Raw genomic sequence first — 16,143 nt, forward strand, 5'->3', positions numbered from 1 at the left:
ACAATCTCACACCCGATCAATGTTATGGAAGCTTCAGTCTCCCAGCGGAGGCAGGAACTCCCAGTGAGACACAGATGGACAATGGAAGAAACAAATTGGACAGCTCAGAGATTCTAAGAAAAGAAAGACCATATGAGAGCAGTAAATCTGATTAGAGGATGTTTCTTCATCTACAGGCACCTTTATGTCCCACGGGTTGATTTTTATTGAAACAAATGGGTTTCAACTCTGTTGTGGTCACTTTAAATCTGTCTTGAAATATGTCTTTATCATTTAGTTTTCCTGTTGAATGTTTTACCCCTTTTTCCCATAGTAAAAATATGAATTACTACATTTTAAAAACTATAATAAGAATTAAATTTAAGAAAAAAAATTATATATATATATATATATATTATTATATTATATTATATATACAATTATATATTTTTCAGGTAAATCACAGTAAATATTCCAATTTTATTTTGATTTGTTCATTTTAAATAATTTTGTTTGCACAAATTATGACTGTCAATTTTCCTAATAAATTAAATTTAAAATTAATTTAAAATTACATAAATGAAAATATTATCCAATAATTTAAAATGATCCAGAACTGTAAAAGTAATATATGTACTATTTACAGTACAGTACATAAACATTTAAACCAACTCAAACCAAATATATAATATATAATAAAATGTTGATATTTACTGTGCAATTTAATTTAGAAATGATTTAATGTTTAATAATTTAATGTTAAAATCATCTGCCAGTTTGCACCTAATAAAGTTAAATGCTCTTATTAAATTTTAAATGTAATAAATTAATATATTATTAAATAAAGTTATCCAAAAGTAAAAAATAAAAAAAATTGCAACTCAACTTTGTTGTAGTCTCTTAAAGGGGTCATATGATGTGATTTAAATCTTTCCTTTAAAAAGGAAGTATTAAATAGTAGCTTGTGTTACAAGCTCTTGGTGCATAAAGAAGATCTGTAAAGTTGCAAAGACTAAAGTCTCAAATCCAAAGAGATATTCTTTATAAAAGTTAAGAGTCAGCCACGCCTACCTAAAACGGCTCGTTCTAACACGCCCCCACATACCTACGTCACTATGTGGGAAGATTTGCATAACGTTGATGTTATGCAAATGTTCACGCAAAGAAATAAGGCGTAACTTTTATTCTCGCTGTAGCATGTATTTAATCATGCCCTTTCCCATATAAAAATGTTAAGTAGTATATTTTTTAATTACAATCAACACAAATAAAAATTAAAATTTGAATATTTACTATGATTCAATAAAAAAAATAATAATTTTTGCACAAATTATAACTGTCAATTTGCACCTACAGTAAAAATCATATTAAATATATTTTGAAATTTTTTTAATAAAATTAAGTGAATAAATGTATATATTATCAAATAATTTAAAATAATCAAAAAATTTGGACAAATATTATATTTGTGCATATTTACAGTATGATCAATAAATTCCTTAATTTCTAATTCTTCACAGGCCCAAAAATACCTATAGTTTAAGAAATATCCATATGCTTTTGAACTGTCAGTTTTTGATATTTTTGATATTTCTAAGGGTTTCTCTGTTTGCTTCTATCAGCAGAATTCAGACAGCATGTATATAATGACCATCTGCCCACGTCGTCTTACCTGTAGTAGACAGAACGAGGAAGATGATGGTCAGGATGTTGAAGGAGTGATGATTGGTGACACTCATCTTCTTGTCCTCCCTCAGGGGAGGATGGAGACATGAAGCCTGACAGCTTCAGCTGATTCCAGATGTCATCTTTATCTCCAGCTTCTGTTCATGACTCGACAGTTTGCCAGCACACCTGTAGCAGAAGAGGGCAGGTGTTATCTGTACGGTAAGATCTGTCACTGCTCGTGTCTTTCTTCAGTCCAAGATTGCGTAAATCTACTCTCGGAGGTTCACCTTCTTACACCGTTTATTTCCAACCTGCTTTGTCAAGCCAAACCAAAAAACTGCCAGAATTCAAAGCCATAATGCCTTAAATATCTGGCATAAAAACAGAAATTGTTAGTAAATTTCACCAATAGGTAACATGTTGAAATAAACATGAACAACATGAAGTAGAAAGACTGGAATCATGTTTTCTTGGAAAATGACTCCAAAGAAGAAGAAAAAAAACTTTTTCCAAACAACAGTGGATCCTTTTTTTCCCCACATTTTTGAGGTTCTAACAAGTAAAAGTTGTCAAAGTTGGGTAAATTTGGATAGTGGTGAACAGAAACTACAACAAACATCATTTTTGTGTTCCCATTAGCCTCTTAGCAGAAGAAAAATCCACCATAGCATTCCTATGGCCGTCCAAAAGAGGAAAGAATATTGAAAGACTGAAACAACAACAAAAAAGAAATGAAAACATAAAATATATTTACTGAAAATAAATAAATAAAACAAAAGACAGTAAAATAGCAATAAAATATAAGGCAGGAAACTTAAACCAACAACAATTTCTTTCAATTTCTTAACAACAACAAATAATTTCTTAAACGGCAACAAAAAACTTTACCATGTTAGTAACTGCAACAATGCATCAAAAGTTACTTTTTTTTTTTGTGTATTTAAAACATAAATGAACATGAACGCCACCAGATTTCATTATTTTCAATGCATGTTGTACATTGTTTTTTAAAGATAGCAATGAAGCCAGAAAATGCAGTTTTCATTTGGATTCATAGGCTTGTGTTGCAAAAACCTTTTGCACCAGTGCAAGCGTGTTAAATTATACATAAAGCATGAACTACACAACATTTACCTTTCATTTATAGCAAAAGCTTCCTGTATTTCCTGAGAAATAAAAAGAGAGAGGAAAAAAATGTGTAAATACCCAAGTGAACTTGAAGGCAGCCAGACTTGATCCTGCTGTGCTGCATTATGGGTAATGTAGTGTTTGTAATTAGTGAGCACAGGAAGTCCATTCACCCAGTGGCCGTTTTGAAAACTCATGCAGGTGTAATAAAAAAAAGTGACTTCCTGTTCTTTAGCAGCCATGTTGAGTGATGTGATTTACCTCATTCATTGTTTCACAAGTGGCATGTTGCTCTGGTAGGATAATATCCTCTTTTTGTTGTTTTCATATCCATAGCAGCATGATGTGACACTAGTCTATGAGCCTTGTTTGTTTATCTAAAAGATTGTACCTCAGATTTGAATGAACTCTGGAACTTTGAACCAACCAAACCAATTGCTTTCGAACCAATTGTAAATGTTTTATTGAAAGCATTGTCTATTAAACGCAATCAACATATTATCTAATTCCAATCAATATGAAGTATCTATATCATTTATGTAATTTTATTAATATGTAGGGCTGAAGTTTGGTTCATCAGGCCAGTAAGAGATTATTAACTGCAACTCTGCAGCCTTTTTATTACACTAATGTGTCATTAAAAATGTCCACAAATACAGATTTATAGAGAAAGCAATTGAAATTTTGAAACGTATGATGTAACAAAGAATCATTTATTGAAATCATGTGACGTGCTGTGAATCACCGGTTCAAAACAAATGATTGCAAAGGTTTCAAAACTACACATCATGTCACGGCTTTAGTGTTTAGTGATAACAAAGAAACCCAGTGCACCCTCTACAGTTTTTTCATTTGTGATGAATTCAAGAATCATGTGATTTCTTATGTCTTAGGGAAAAATCATCAGTTTTTGATTGCTAAGTGTTGGCTGATTATTTGCGATTGCAATGAATCTAAGCAGCTGATGAAGTTCTGACAGTGTCCACCGAAAGTGCCTTCAATGGTGATAATCAGTGAAAATGTTGATTATTAGTGTCTATATGTTGTCATATGTATTCTAGCAACATCTTATTGCCATTACCTTCACTTTATGGTCATACAATCAAACTGACCTTGAGTTTTACAAGCAATAATGAATCCTTTTTTTATTTTTGAGGTTCTCAAGTAAACGTTGTTATAGTTGGGTAAATTTGTATAATGAATCACTGCTGTTAATCTGCATGCTGTGATTGTTTATTTCGGGCTGGTGATCATATAATGTTTTTTCTTTGGGCTGATTGTGCTGCTCTGTAGGAGAAGGAAACTCGAGACGAAGCCCAGACACATTTGTTCTTTCCGTCGGCGTTTTGCTTTTCCCAGATTCATGCTCTTCCTTGTTCTCTGCGCATCGCGTTGTTTTGTGGACGAGGGCGGATCTGAGAAATATGCGTGTGGAAGACGAGGTGTTGTTGGGTTTAGTTCTGAGAACACTATACATCTGATAGTTGAGTTGTTGGGGAAGATGAATGGTGATTTGTGTGAGTTTCTGCTCTTGATCTCAGACAGTTGAAGTGGAGTGGGATTCCCCAGCAGTCTGAAAATACCAGTTCACGTTTTACGTGCAGAGTTTTGGTTTATTTCATAAGGCTAATGCGTTGGATGAATATGCAATGTAATGCAGACTCAATATGTCCGTGGGATTTTATGCATTTAACAGTTGGATTCGAGGAGTTGAAAAGGAAGAGGCGATCGTGAAGTCAGCTAAAAAGAAAAGCAATTGTAAGCTACTACATTTTGATTATAAAGCCTTTTTAATAATGTGCACAATAACATTCATTAATTCAATAATAAATTTACTATTTTTTTTAAAGGCACAATATGTAATTTTCGTCGCTAGAGGGCGCATATTCAAAATAAACAAATAGACAAAGGCGTAGTTTGATGATGCCGTGACTGAGTGTGGAATTATGGGAGTTGGGTCTTCATCCCCACAGCCGATGCAATCCGACGGGGCTCGGGCAGAAATCATGTTCATGGATGAGTTAATGATTTATTAACGTAGTAGAATGAAGCAGGGTGAGGCTGAAAGCCGTCGAAGCGAAACGAGGCGGTTTTTGGATATTTTAATAAAAAAATCTTACATATTTTGCCTTTAAATAATAATTAAAATTTTTTATTTTATAATACAATTAATTAAATATTTTTTTCCATTGAACCACACTACTTTTTAAATGAATGTCCAAGGTTTTATTGTGCACAACTCAACACATTTAATAAAAATCTAATCATTCATCAAATAACAGGCAAAATAACATTTAAAGTAACCAATTTTGCAGGTAAATGGTAAAGGTAGTAGTTTTGCTATTTTTGTAATTGAATGTTTATTTATTTATTTAGTTTTTTTATGTACTTTAAGGAATGCCTTAGGTTTTATTGTGCACAATTCACTTATAACATATTTTAAAAAAATCATAATCTTTCTTCAAATAATGTGTGCAGTAAAATTTACAGTTATTCATTTAGCAGATAAATAGTAGTAAAAGTCGTAGCCTTATTATTTTTGTAATTCAGTATTTTTATTGTATTTTATTTTTTATTTTTAACCACATCTGATGTGCTTTTTTTAAATCAATGTCCAAGGTTTTATTGTTGTGCACAATCTATCACACTTTTTAAAAAACCCAATCTTTTATGAAATAACGGGCAATGATATTTAAATTATTCATGAATAGTATTAAAAGTAGTAGTCTTTTTTATTTTTATTTTTTTTGTAATTCTATATATTTATTTATCAACCACATGTAATGTACTTTCTTAATAAATGTGCGTGGATTTATTGAGCACAATTCATCATCTTTCATCAAAATGAAAACTTTTGAAATTAGCATGGAAGAAAGGGGAAAAAGAGAGAAATAAATGTAATCAATAGTAACATAAAGTATTGCCTTTTCACGCTGTCTTGGTTCTAAGGTTGCACGTGCTACAAAAAAAACAAAACCAGGTTGTGAAGCACAAAGCTAAGATTTGAGAAAAAAATAATTTAACGTCAAGTCAGAAAAGTATATTATACAGAAATGTCAGGAAACGGAGAAACTTTCACATCTTTAACTTTAATCTTAGTCAACAGAATGGATATTTGCATAAGCCCGAGAAATAATTATAGCATTTAAAAGGAACATGCTAATCAGCTCTTAAATCATTAATAAAGGAAGTAATAAAGTACAGCAGCTAATAATATGCTTGATTTAGCAGCCTTTATCTCAGCGGCAGAGTTGAAATGTTAACATGAAATATTAGACTGCGCTTCTGAATGTGTCAGCTGTCTTTATGAGAACATTTGTGCCGAGAGGCTCACCACGGCTTTCCGTTGATTGCGGAGTGAGCGAGAACAAGGCAAGAACATCATGTAATATTTTTAGCATTTTAATTTGGTGTTGAGTGTCAGAATGTGACATTTCTCCTTTTCTACAGAATTCATCATAACTAACTATTGTTCCTATTCCTCTGGTAGTGAGTGTGTCTCAAAAGTCAGTGTTTTTTCTCCTTTACTGCTAAAGTCCAGTAGATTGCTGTTAAAACCCTGTGTGCAGAAGATCATATTATCCATACTGCAAGATCATTCCTTATAGGGTGTTGTGGATGGATCAATCTATCTTATATATTAATATATGTATTCAATTTAGAATTTGTTTAATTCTTTAATCTTTGTTTTGTTTGTTTTATTTATTTGTATATTTTTATTCTTAATTTTATTCTATAGAATTTATTATTATATATATTTAGAATGGATTATTATTGTGGTGTGTATATATATTATACAGTATATTAAAACTATATTATTTTTTATTGTTATCTATCTATCTATCTATCTATCTATCAAATTTAGAATTTAATTCTTTAATCGTTTTATTTATTTGTATATATTTTTATTTTTTTATTCTCTCTCTAAATATATATATATATATATATAGATATAGATATAGTTTAATTTTATATATATTTAGAATTTGTGTGTATACACACACACACACATACATACATACATAAATATATAAATGCATACACACACACACCTATATATATATAAATGTTTTCTATCTATCTCTCTGTCTATCTATCTGTCTGTCTGTCTATCTGAATATATATATTAATATATATGTAATAAATTCAAAATGTATTTTATTCTTTAATTGTTTTATGTATTTTTGTACATTTTTATTTTGAATTATTCTCTCTGTCTCTGTATATTTAAAATGTATTATTCTTTAATCTTAATAATAAAATACATTATTTATAATATATATAATACACACATGCACACAGACAGAGACGCACTCAGATTTATTATTAATAATAATAATAATAGTAATACAAATGTTTAATTAAAAATAATTATATTATATTGTTTATTTAATCCATTTTTTTGGCGTTTTTGAAGCTCAAAGTGGGTGGAGCGGGCCGTCGCCATCTTGGCAGCGCGTCACCGCGCGTCACTCCCGGATAATCGAAAATGGGCAAAGAGGCGGGAGCTGGTTGCTGAAGCCACGCCCACCTAGCTCGACGGTGGTGACAGCAGCGGCAATCCACCTGTCACTGAAGTGGCCACGCCCTTAATTATGCAGAACTTTAAGGCTTAATATAATTTAAACGGATGAGTTATAAAAAAATTCACCCCCCTCACAGTTGTCATGAAGGGCAAAATTAGCTATATAGACCAAAATCATTTTTTGAACCAGGCTAGGGTTAGGGTTAGTTGGGCATTTTAACATGGGGAGTCTATGGGATTGACTCCCTTTTGCAGCCAGCCTCTAGCGGCCAGTTGATGAATTACAGTTTAAGTCACTTCTGTGTTGGCTTCACGAGAGAGAGCGTTTCCGCTTGGCTAAAACGTAACTACCTAGCTTAATATATTATTTATTTATTTATTTATTTATGTGGAAACACTGATTAGCATGGTGAATTGTAAGGAGTGTGTGTGTGTTTTCTTGTGAACAATTTAGGTATTCCCTCTGATTTCCATTTTTCCTGTTTTCCGGTTCTAAAACCGGTCATTTCCTCCCCCTTCCTCCAGTATTACAGCTTCTTTGTGTTCTCTGAAGATCATTTTGTGTGATTCAGGACAGCTTCTAAATATAAAATAATTACTGTGCTGTGACATTTTGCTTTTTTTTAAACTTCTTAGCATTAAAGCGTTTCTTGATTGACTTTAGCCTAATGACCAGCCAATGCTCATAACAAAAAAGCATTTTCGGCTCATGCTATCATAAGCTGTTGACTAAGCACAACATCATGCTGTACTAAACACCAAAATAAACCTGCAGAAGTAAGTGAAACACCCACCCACTCCATGCAGGCATCTTGTTAAAAAGACCAGCATGAATTTCCAGCTAGTTTAGGCTGGTTTGCCCAACATAGCCTTGTCAGGTGCCCAAAATTAGTCTAAAACCATCACATTTGACCAATAGAAATCTCTGAGCTGCTTTTAGTTGGTTTCCCTTTGGTGATTTTGAGGCATGTTTTCAGGCAAGAACACCAGAGTAACTAAAACTTGCCTGTAAAACCAATTCAAACCAGTTTGAACCACCTAACTGTCTTTCTACCCCAACATGTGCTGTGGACCAGCAGTTCTGGTCTTCTCTGCAGGGACAACATGTTTTGTTCTTCTGATCTGGCAGTAAATAAACCGGAATGATGCACCGCTGACATTGGCTGATGTGGTGGGACTTAATCAGAGTCGCTGACATTCGTGTCACTGTCCTGTTTTGTATATTTGCCCTATATTTGTGAGCGGGACCAAATGTCACGTCTGCATGGAGCTTCATGATTAGCATCCAGGGCCTGAATTATCATAAAGTGTCTCTATTAGCATACAGTCTTCAGACTTGCTGGCTTTCTCAATTTCCAGCACCGCCTAGAAGCAAATCACAGCCTGTCATGGGCGAGTGTCAATCAGAGGAGAGCTCAGTGCAATCGTTCCTTTTAACTGGAGGGCGAGATATGATATTTCTCTTTTCTTTAACTCTTTGTATATCTTTATCTCTCTCTAGTTCACATAGCCTTTCACAGTGATGGAGAAACATACTCAGAAATAAGCGTAAACTGTGTGACCAGATCAAAAGACCTAAAATGGATTTTTATATTTTTTCATCCTAAAACAGCTAATTGAAGTAGGTTGTGTCAGTGTTATTTTAGTAATATGTAGATAATATTATTATTTTTATTTTTGTTTATTATTATTATTACTACTACTAATATTTTGAAATGGCTTTTTTATATTATCAGTTTTCTTTTTAATTGAAGTTTTAGTCATTTGTGTGCTTTTGTCATTGTCATTTAATAGTTAATAGTATATAGTATTATCTAGTATTAGATTTTATTTTATTTTAGATTTTTCAATTACCAAAAACAACAACAACAATTTTAATAGTTTTAGTTAACTGAGTTACTGAAAGTGCAAACTTGCTAACACTGTGGATGTAAAAATATAATAAATACCATTTTAAATGTATATTTTATATTAATATTTCAGATTTTGAATTCGTTTTTTCATTTTCAGGTTTTATTTTAATTTAAATTTTAGTAAATTAATTTGAGTCATTTTTAATAGTTTTTTTAGATTTCTATATGGCTTTATTTTTATCTCAGTTTTAGTTTTAGTCATTTTAGTACTTAAATGAAAATTAGAAATGTTTCCTTTTCAGTTTTCATTTTATGCTTTAATTTGTTTTCATTTCAGTTTTATTAATTTTTGAAAGAAAACTAGAAATGTTTCCTGTGTAACTATACGAATTATGTTTTTCATCTAATATTTATAGTTTGCCACATTTAAAAACAAACAAAAAAAAAACAACACAAACAAAACATCATGCATGTGACCAAACCAAACAGATTTTAGTATTTTTTTTTTTTACTTCCAAAATTAACAGATTAATTTACTAGCCATAAATATTAAATATATTTCTAATAATCCTTGAAACTGTATTTGCTTCAAGTAATTACAGTGAAAACCTAATTGAAAAGTTTGCAACTTCCTTTTTGCATTGTTTTCCAATTGGTTTTCTATGCAAACATGAGCTGGATGAATGTATTTGACTGTTGTGATGCATGTGTGTGTGTGATCAGGGTCAGGTGAACCCAAAACCAGCTGAATTATACAAGGTTTCCATAAATAGACAATTATGACAATATGCAGTTGTACACATCTTTAATTTGTGTGTGTTCTCTTCTTGCATACTTCTGGCAAACAATGCAGATTATTGCATCACATACTAACCAGTGCCTCACTGAAATGTCAATTTGCTACAATAGTTTTCTTCCTGTTCTATCTCTACTATTCTGTCTCATAAAGGCAAAAAGCCCATAAAGATGCATTAGACGCAGCTGACAGACAGTAAGCTTTTGTAGACCTCGTGCATCGCTTTGATTTGACTCACTCTCGTCTGATAAAAAACAGCAATGCTTAGACTATAGTTCTTCTGTTGCAATTTGAACCATATATTATGATGCAATTCCTAAAAACGTTAGTAGCCAGCTACTCTCAGCCTCGGATCGCATGCCCACGAACCGCCCACAGTCTCGTCTGATCTATATTGCACAGAAAACTAGAAAGCGCTTGTGAAAAGCCCCAATCAGATCCCCGGATGACAATCTTCCACAGGTGCACAGGGGGATTTTGCGTTTCAAAGACAGTTTTGAGATGATTTCATGAACAGAAGGGTATATCCTGCTTTTTGTGACTGTGAAATAGTCAGATTTCTTTAGTGTTTTCTGTGACCATTTGCGAACATTGTGGTCAGCATATTAGAATGATTTCTGAAGGATCATGTGACACTGAAGACCGGAGTAATGATACTGAAAATTCAGCTTTGCATCACAAAGAAATAAATTGCATTTTATAATATATTCGAACAGAAAATAGTTATTTTAGTTTCTGCCTTTAATTAGAAGTCTGGCTGTGCATGACTAGCCAGCTGGTCAGCAAGTTTTATTTACTCACCAGAGCTATTTTTCACTCGCAGTTGGTGCTTGGCATGTCTTAAAGTTTTTAAAATGGAATAACGTTGATAAAATGACTGAAATAGGCATCCTGAGATGTCCCTGCTGTCTCTGTCACTGCCTGAGGCTCTGTAAATAGCTGTATATCTGACTGTGGGATGCTGTTTAGACTGTGCTGCGCTCTTTGCCTGTCAGTCATTGTGAGTGACAGGGTTTGGTGACATTGGAGTGTCAGTGGAAGGCGGAGTTAGGAGAAAGGGGACGGTCTAATTCAGTGGCACAAGTTATGTACAGTAGTATAGAAATTATATCTGGTTCAAATTTTGAAATCTGTTAAAATCTGATTCTGCGTATGTCAAATTTATTTATTTATTTGCTTTATTTCCTTTTGTTTATTTGGTTATTATTTGCTTATTTACATATTTGCTTTAAACAATTTTGTTTGTTTTTGTGCTTATTTGCTTTTTATTTGCTTATTTGCAAATGTATTTGCTTATTTTGATTTTCTTATTTGCTTATTTACTTTTATTTGCTTAATTTTCTTTTATTTATTTGCATATTTATTTGTTTATTTATTTGTGACCCTGGACCACAAAACCAGTCATAAGGGTCAATTTTTTGAAATTGAGATTTATAGATCATCTGAAAGCTGAATAAATAAGCTTTTGATGTATGGTTTGTTAGGATAGGACAATATTTGGCTGAGGTACAACTATTTGAAAATCTGGAATCTGAGGGTGCAAAAAAATCAAAATATTGAGAAAATCGCCTTTAAACTTGTCCAAATGAAGTTCTTAGCAATGCATATTACTAATCAAAAATTAAGTTTTGATATATTTACGGTAGGAAATTTACAAAATATCTTCATGGAACATCTTTACTTAATATCCTAATGATTTTTTGGCATAAAAGAAAAATCAATCATTTTGACCCATACAAATTTTTGGCTATTGCTACAAATATACCCCAGCGACTTAAGACTGCTTTTGTGCTCCAGGGTCACATTTGCCTGTCAGTCATTGTGAGTGACAGGGTTTGGTGACATTGGAGTGTCAGTGGAAGGCGGAGTTAGGAGAAAGGGGACGGTCTAATTCAGTGGCACAAGTTATGTACAGTAGTATAGAAATTATATCTGGTTCAAATTTTGAAATCTGTTAAAATCTGATTCTGCGTATGTCAAATTTATTTATTTATTTGCTTTATTTCCTTTTGTTTATTTGGTTATTATTTGCTTATTTACATATTTGCTTTAAACAATTTTGTTTGTTTTTGTGCTTATTTGCTTTTTATTTGCTTATTTGCAAATGTATTTGCTTATTTTGATTTTCTTATTTGCTTATTTACTTTTATTTGCTTAATTTTCTTTTATTTATTTGCATATTTATTTGTTTATTTATTTGTGACCCTGGACCACAAAACCAGTCATAAGGGTCAATTTTTTGAAATTGAGATTTATAGATCATCTGAAAGCTGAATAAATAAGCTTTTGATGTATGGTTTGTTAGGATAGGACAATATTTGGCTGAGGTACAACTATTTGAAAATCTGGAATCTGAGGGTGCAAAAAAATCAAAATATTGAGAAAATCGCCTTTAAACTTGTCCAAATGAAGTTCTTAGCAATGCATATTACTAATCAAAAATTAAGTTTTGATATATTTACGGTAGGAAATTTACAAAATATCTTCATGGAACATCTTTACTTAATATCCTAATGATTTTTTGGCATAAAAGAAAAATCAATCATTTTGACCCATACAAATTTTTGGCTATTGCTACAAATATACCCCAGCGACTTAAGACTGGTTTTGTGCTCCAGGGTCACATTTATTTGCTTTATTTGCTATTTTCTTTATTTGTTTTATTTTTTTATATTTATACTTGGTGTATTTATATTTTATGTTTATATTTGGTATATTTTGTATTTATTTGCTTATATATTTGCTCATTTACTATTTGCTTACTTTCATATGCTTTTTATTTACTTATTTCCTTGCTCATTCATTCATTTGATTAATAATTCTTTATTTCTTTCTTTCGATCTTTCGAAATTTTTCTTTCTTTCTTTCTTTCTTTCTTTCTTTCGATCTTTCTTTCTTTCGAACTTTCTTTCGAACTTTCGAACTGTTATAGGTCCAAAACAACAGGGAACCCCTTTGAATTTTATTGTACGAGGAAAAAAAAAACACGGACACATTTTTCAAAATATTGACTTTGTCACGCACATCCTGTGATTAATTTCTGTCTTTAATTTTGTGTATCTGCATGAAATCCTGTGTCTGTATTCGATTAAAAAGAGAGTAATTTAGTGATACTCACTTGTTCAGTGTCTTTATCAGGGATGTCAGGCAGACAGATGCACCTCATCATTATAGGTCTCATCAAAGCAATGGCACAGCGGTGCCTCTGATTATTTCAGGCTGCGGATCGGATCTCATTTTAGCATGCAGTTGCAGGTTTGAATCCCTGCCAGCCAGGGCCGATTTCAGTCTCCTGAGTCGATGTGGCTCAAAAGAGGTTTAAATTATTTTTAAATATGCTAATTAAAATTCCATCTGTTTGTCAGTAGATGTATGTCAGTGGTGTATTTGTTGCATTTCATTTTGTGGTTTCACTGAAATCGAGAGATCCTGTTACCGTATGTCGTTCAGGTCTGCCTTGAAAATGTTTCATTATAATGAACCTAATGAAAATTTGAATGAGTTAAAAACAGATTTTTTTTTTTTTTTGTAGGAGGACTGAGTGACAGCATTGAATGCATTGAATGGAACCCTGTGTCAGGAAAAACCCTTGAAGGAATAGTTCATCCAAAAACAAAAACTAGCTGAAAACTTACTCTCTCTGGTCATCCAAGATGTAGATGAGTTTGTTTCTTCGTCAGAACAGATTTGGAGAAATGTAGCATTACATCACTTGCTCACCAATGGGTCCTCTGCAGTGAATGGGTGCCGTCAGAATGAGAGTCCAAACAGCTGATAAAAACACCACAATAATCCACAAGTAATCCACACCACTTCAGTCCATCAGTTAATGTCTTGTGAAGCAAAAAACTGTCTGTTTTTAAGAAAGAAATCTATGCGTTTTAACTTTAAACCGTCACTTCAGGCCAAAATATCCATAATATCGCTTCCTCCGGTGAAAATATCCATCCCCTGTTGTTCTCTCACATCAAAATCCACCAACACATTTGTTTGGAACTTCTTTGAACCGTTTTATCACTTGTAAACAGTGCTTGATCTGTGCATATTTCTCTCCTGATTCAGCAGAGAGAACTTTTTTTCACTGGAGAACTAATGTTATGGAGGAAACAACAGTTTGAAGTGAAAAAATCTTAATGGTGGATTTGGTTCTTTCAAACACGCAGTTTTTCACTTCACAAGACATTAACCGATGGACTGGAGTGATGTGGATTACTTGTGGATTATTGTGATGTTTTTATCAGCTGTTTGGACTCTCATTCTGACGGCACCCATTCACTGCAGAGGATCCATTGCTGAGCAAGTGATGTAATCCTACATTTCTCCAAATCTGTTCTGATGAAGAAAAAAACGAATCTACATTTTAGATTGCCTGAGGGTGAGTAAATTTTAAATTTTTGGGTGATCTTTTCTTTTTAAAAGACACTTTCTATCTTTTGTGGATCATAAAAGAATATAAAAATGATGTCTTTTTAGTGTTTTTTTAATTTATGGTCTATACAATGAAAGTCAGTGTTCATCAAAATATCATCTTTTGTGTTCCACAGAAAAAAGACAGTTTCGAACGACATGAGGATGAGTAAATGATGACTGGATGTTTATTTGTTGTTTATTTTCTTTAAGACAGTACAGAAACTGTCTGTGGTGAGAATTCATCTACCACTGAGGGCGGATGGAGTCGTGTCTTGTTAGTCGTGTTTACTGTCTTATTTAGAGTAAAAAACTACTGTTTGCATTCAACACACAACATCCTAGCTTAGTAAACTAATGATGGTTTATCTAAAAAAACTTGCAGCACTCGCTGCAAAAGTTACAGTCTTGAAGAGAAGGTTGTCCCATAATGCACTGCAAATTGAAAGAAATATTAACTAGAAATAGGTACCAAAATTAGCCAATATTTTGCACAATATTTGTGTTTACTGTGTATTTTTATACTTATTTGAGTATTGTCATAGTGTAGCAACATGCAAATAGCAAACTCTATTGAAATCAGTTGTGATTTGTATGATTTGTCAGTTGTGATCGCTTGTATGAGGCACAGAGTTGCCGCCTATGTAGTGTTCCAAATTGCTCACCCAGGAGGTTTAGTTTAGGATGGTGTATACAAAGCGGCCTATGTAATAGACAGCAAAGTAGCTCATTAGGTTTTTAGTCAGAGCCTTCGTATCCTGGATAACAACACATTCAGTTTAATGCCACAGATATCTGACTGTCACCCCCTGAGAGCTGAAGTTTGTTTCTGCCGCAGTAAAATAAATGCATGATAAATGCCTACTTTGCGAGCATTAGCATCTGAGGTTCTGGTCAGATTTTTAACCTTCAGTGGATGTTTTCACAACAAACCTAAAGTTTGGACAACTTGGGAAACTTATAAAATACATACATGCATAAATACAGTGGGTACGGAAAGTATTCAGACCCCCTTCAATTTTTCACTCTTTGTTATATTGCAGCCATTTGCTAAAATAATTTAAGTTAATTTTTTTTCCTCATTAATGTACACACAGCACCCCATATTGACAGAAAAACACAGAATTGTTGACATTTTTGCAGATTCACCCTATTGAATTCCATGGTTTTCTGTATCATGAGATAAAAAGTTATCTGGTCCTTGGAAAGTCTTGGAAATATCACATGACATATCACACCGTGTCATTATTTGATTAACAAAAACAAAGCCAAGATGGAAAAGCCACGTGTGACAAAGTTAGGACACCCTATGATTCAGTTACCTGTAGATCCTCTTTTAGCAGCAAAATAACTTGAAGTAATCGTTTTCTGTATGACTTTATCAGTCTCTCACCACATGATTTCAGTCAGGATGAGGTCTGGACTATGACTGGGCTATTGCAGAACCGTGATTCTTTTCAGCTGTTCTGTTGTAGATTTGCTGCTGTGCTTGGGATCATTGTCCTGTTGCATCACCCAATCGTGGCCAAGCTTTAGCTGTTGGACGGATGTCCTCATATTTGACTCTAGAATACTTTGGTATACAGAGGAGGTCATGATCGACTCAATGACTGTGAGGTGCCCCGGTTCTGTGGCTACAAAACAAGCCCAAAATCATCAGCCCTCCACCAGCATGTGTTACTTTTGGTATGAGGTGTTTGTGCTGATATGCTTGTTAGGTTTTCACCAAACGTGCTGCTGTGCATTATGGCCAAACATCTCCACTTTGGTCTCATCTGTTCAAAGGA

At 33.0% G+C, this 16,143-nt stretch overlaps 1 protein-coding gene across 1 annotated transcript in view; it reads right to left on the minus strand.

Annotated features, from left to right (window-relative positions):
- shisal1b (shisa like 1b) overlaps positions 1-16,143 on the minus strand; it is a 52,045-nt gene that overhangs the window by 21,904 nt on the left and 13,998 nt on the right. Inside the window, exon 2 of the mRNA XM_016468926.1 lies at positions 1,652-1,833. Within this exon, the coding sequence (XP_016324412.1) occupies positions 1,652-1,718 (67 nt within the window). The 5' untranslated portion in view covers positions 1,719-1,833. The remainder of the gene's footprint in view (positions 1-1,651; positions 1,834-16,143) is intronic.

Source organism: Sinocyclocheilus anshuiensis, unplaced genomic scaffold (genome assembly GCF_001515605.1).
Source record: "Sinocyclocheilus anshuiensis isolate Anshui unplaced genomic scaffold, SAMN03320099.WGS_v1.1 scaffold941, whole genome shotgun sequence".
In the NCBI taxonomy this organism is placed as follows: Eukaryota; Metazoa; Chordata; class Actinopteri; order Cypriniformes; family Cyprinidae; genus Sinocyclocheilus; species Sinocyclocheilus anshuiensis.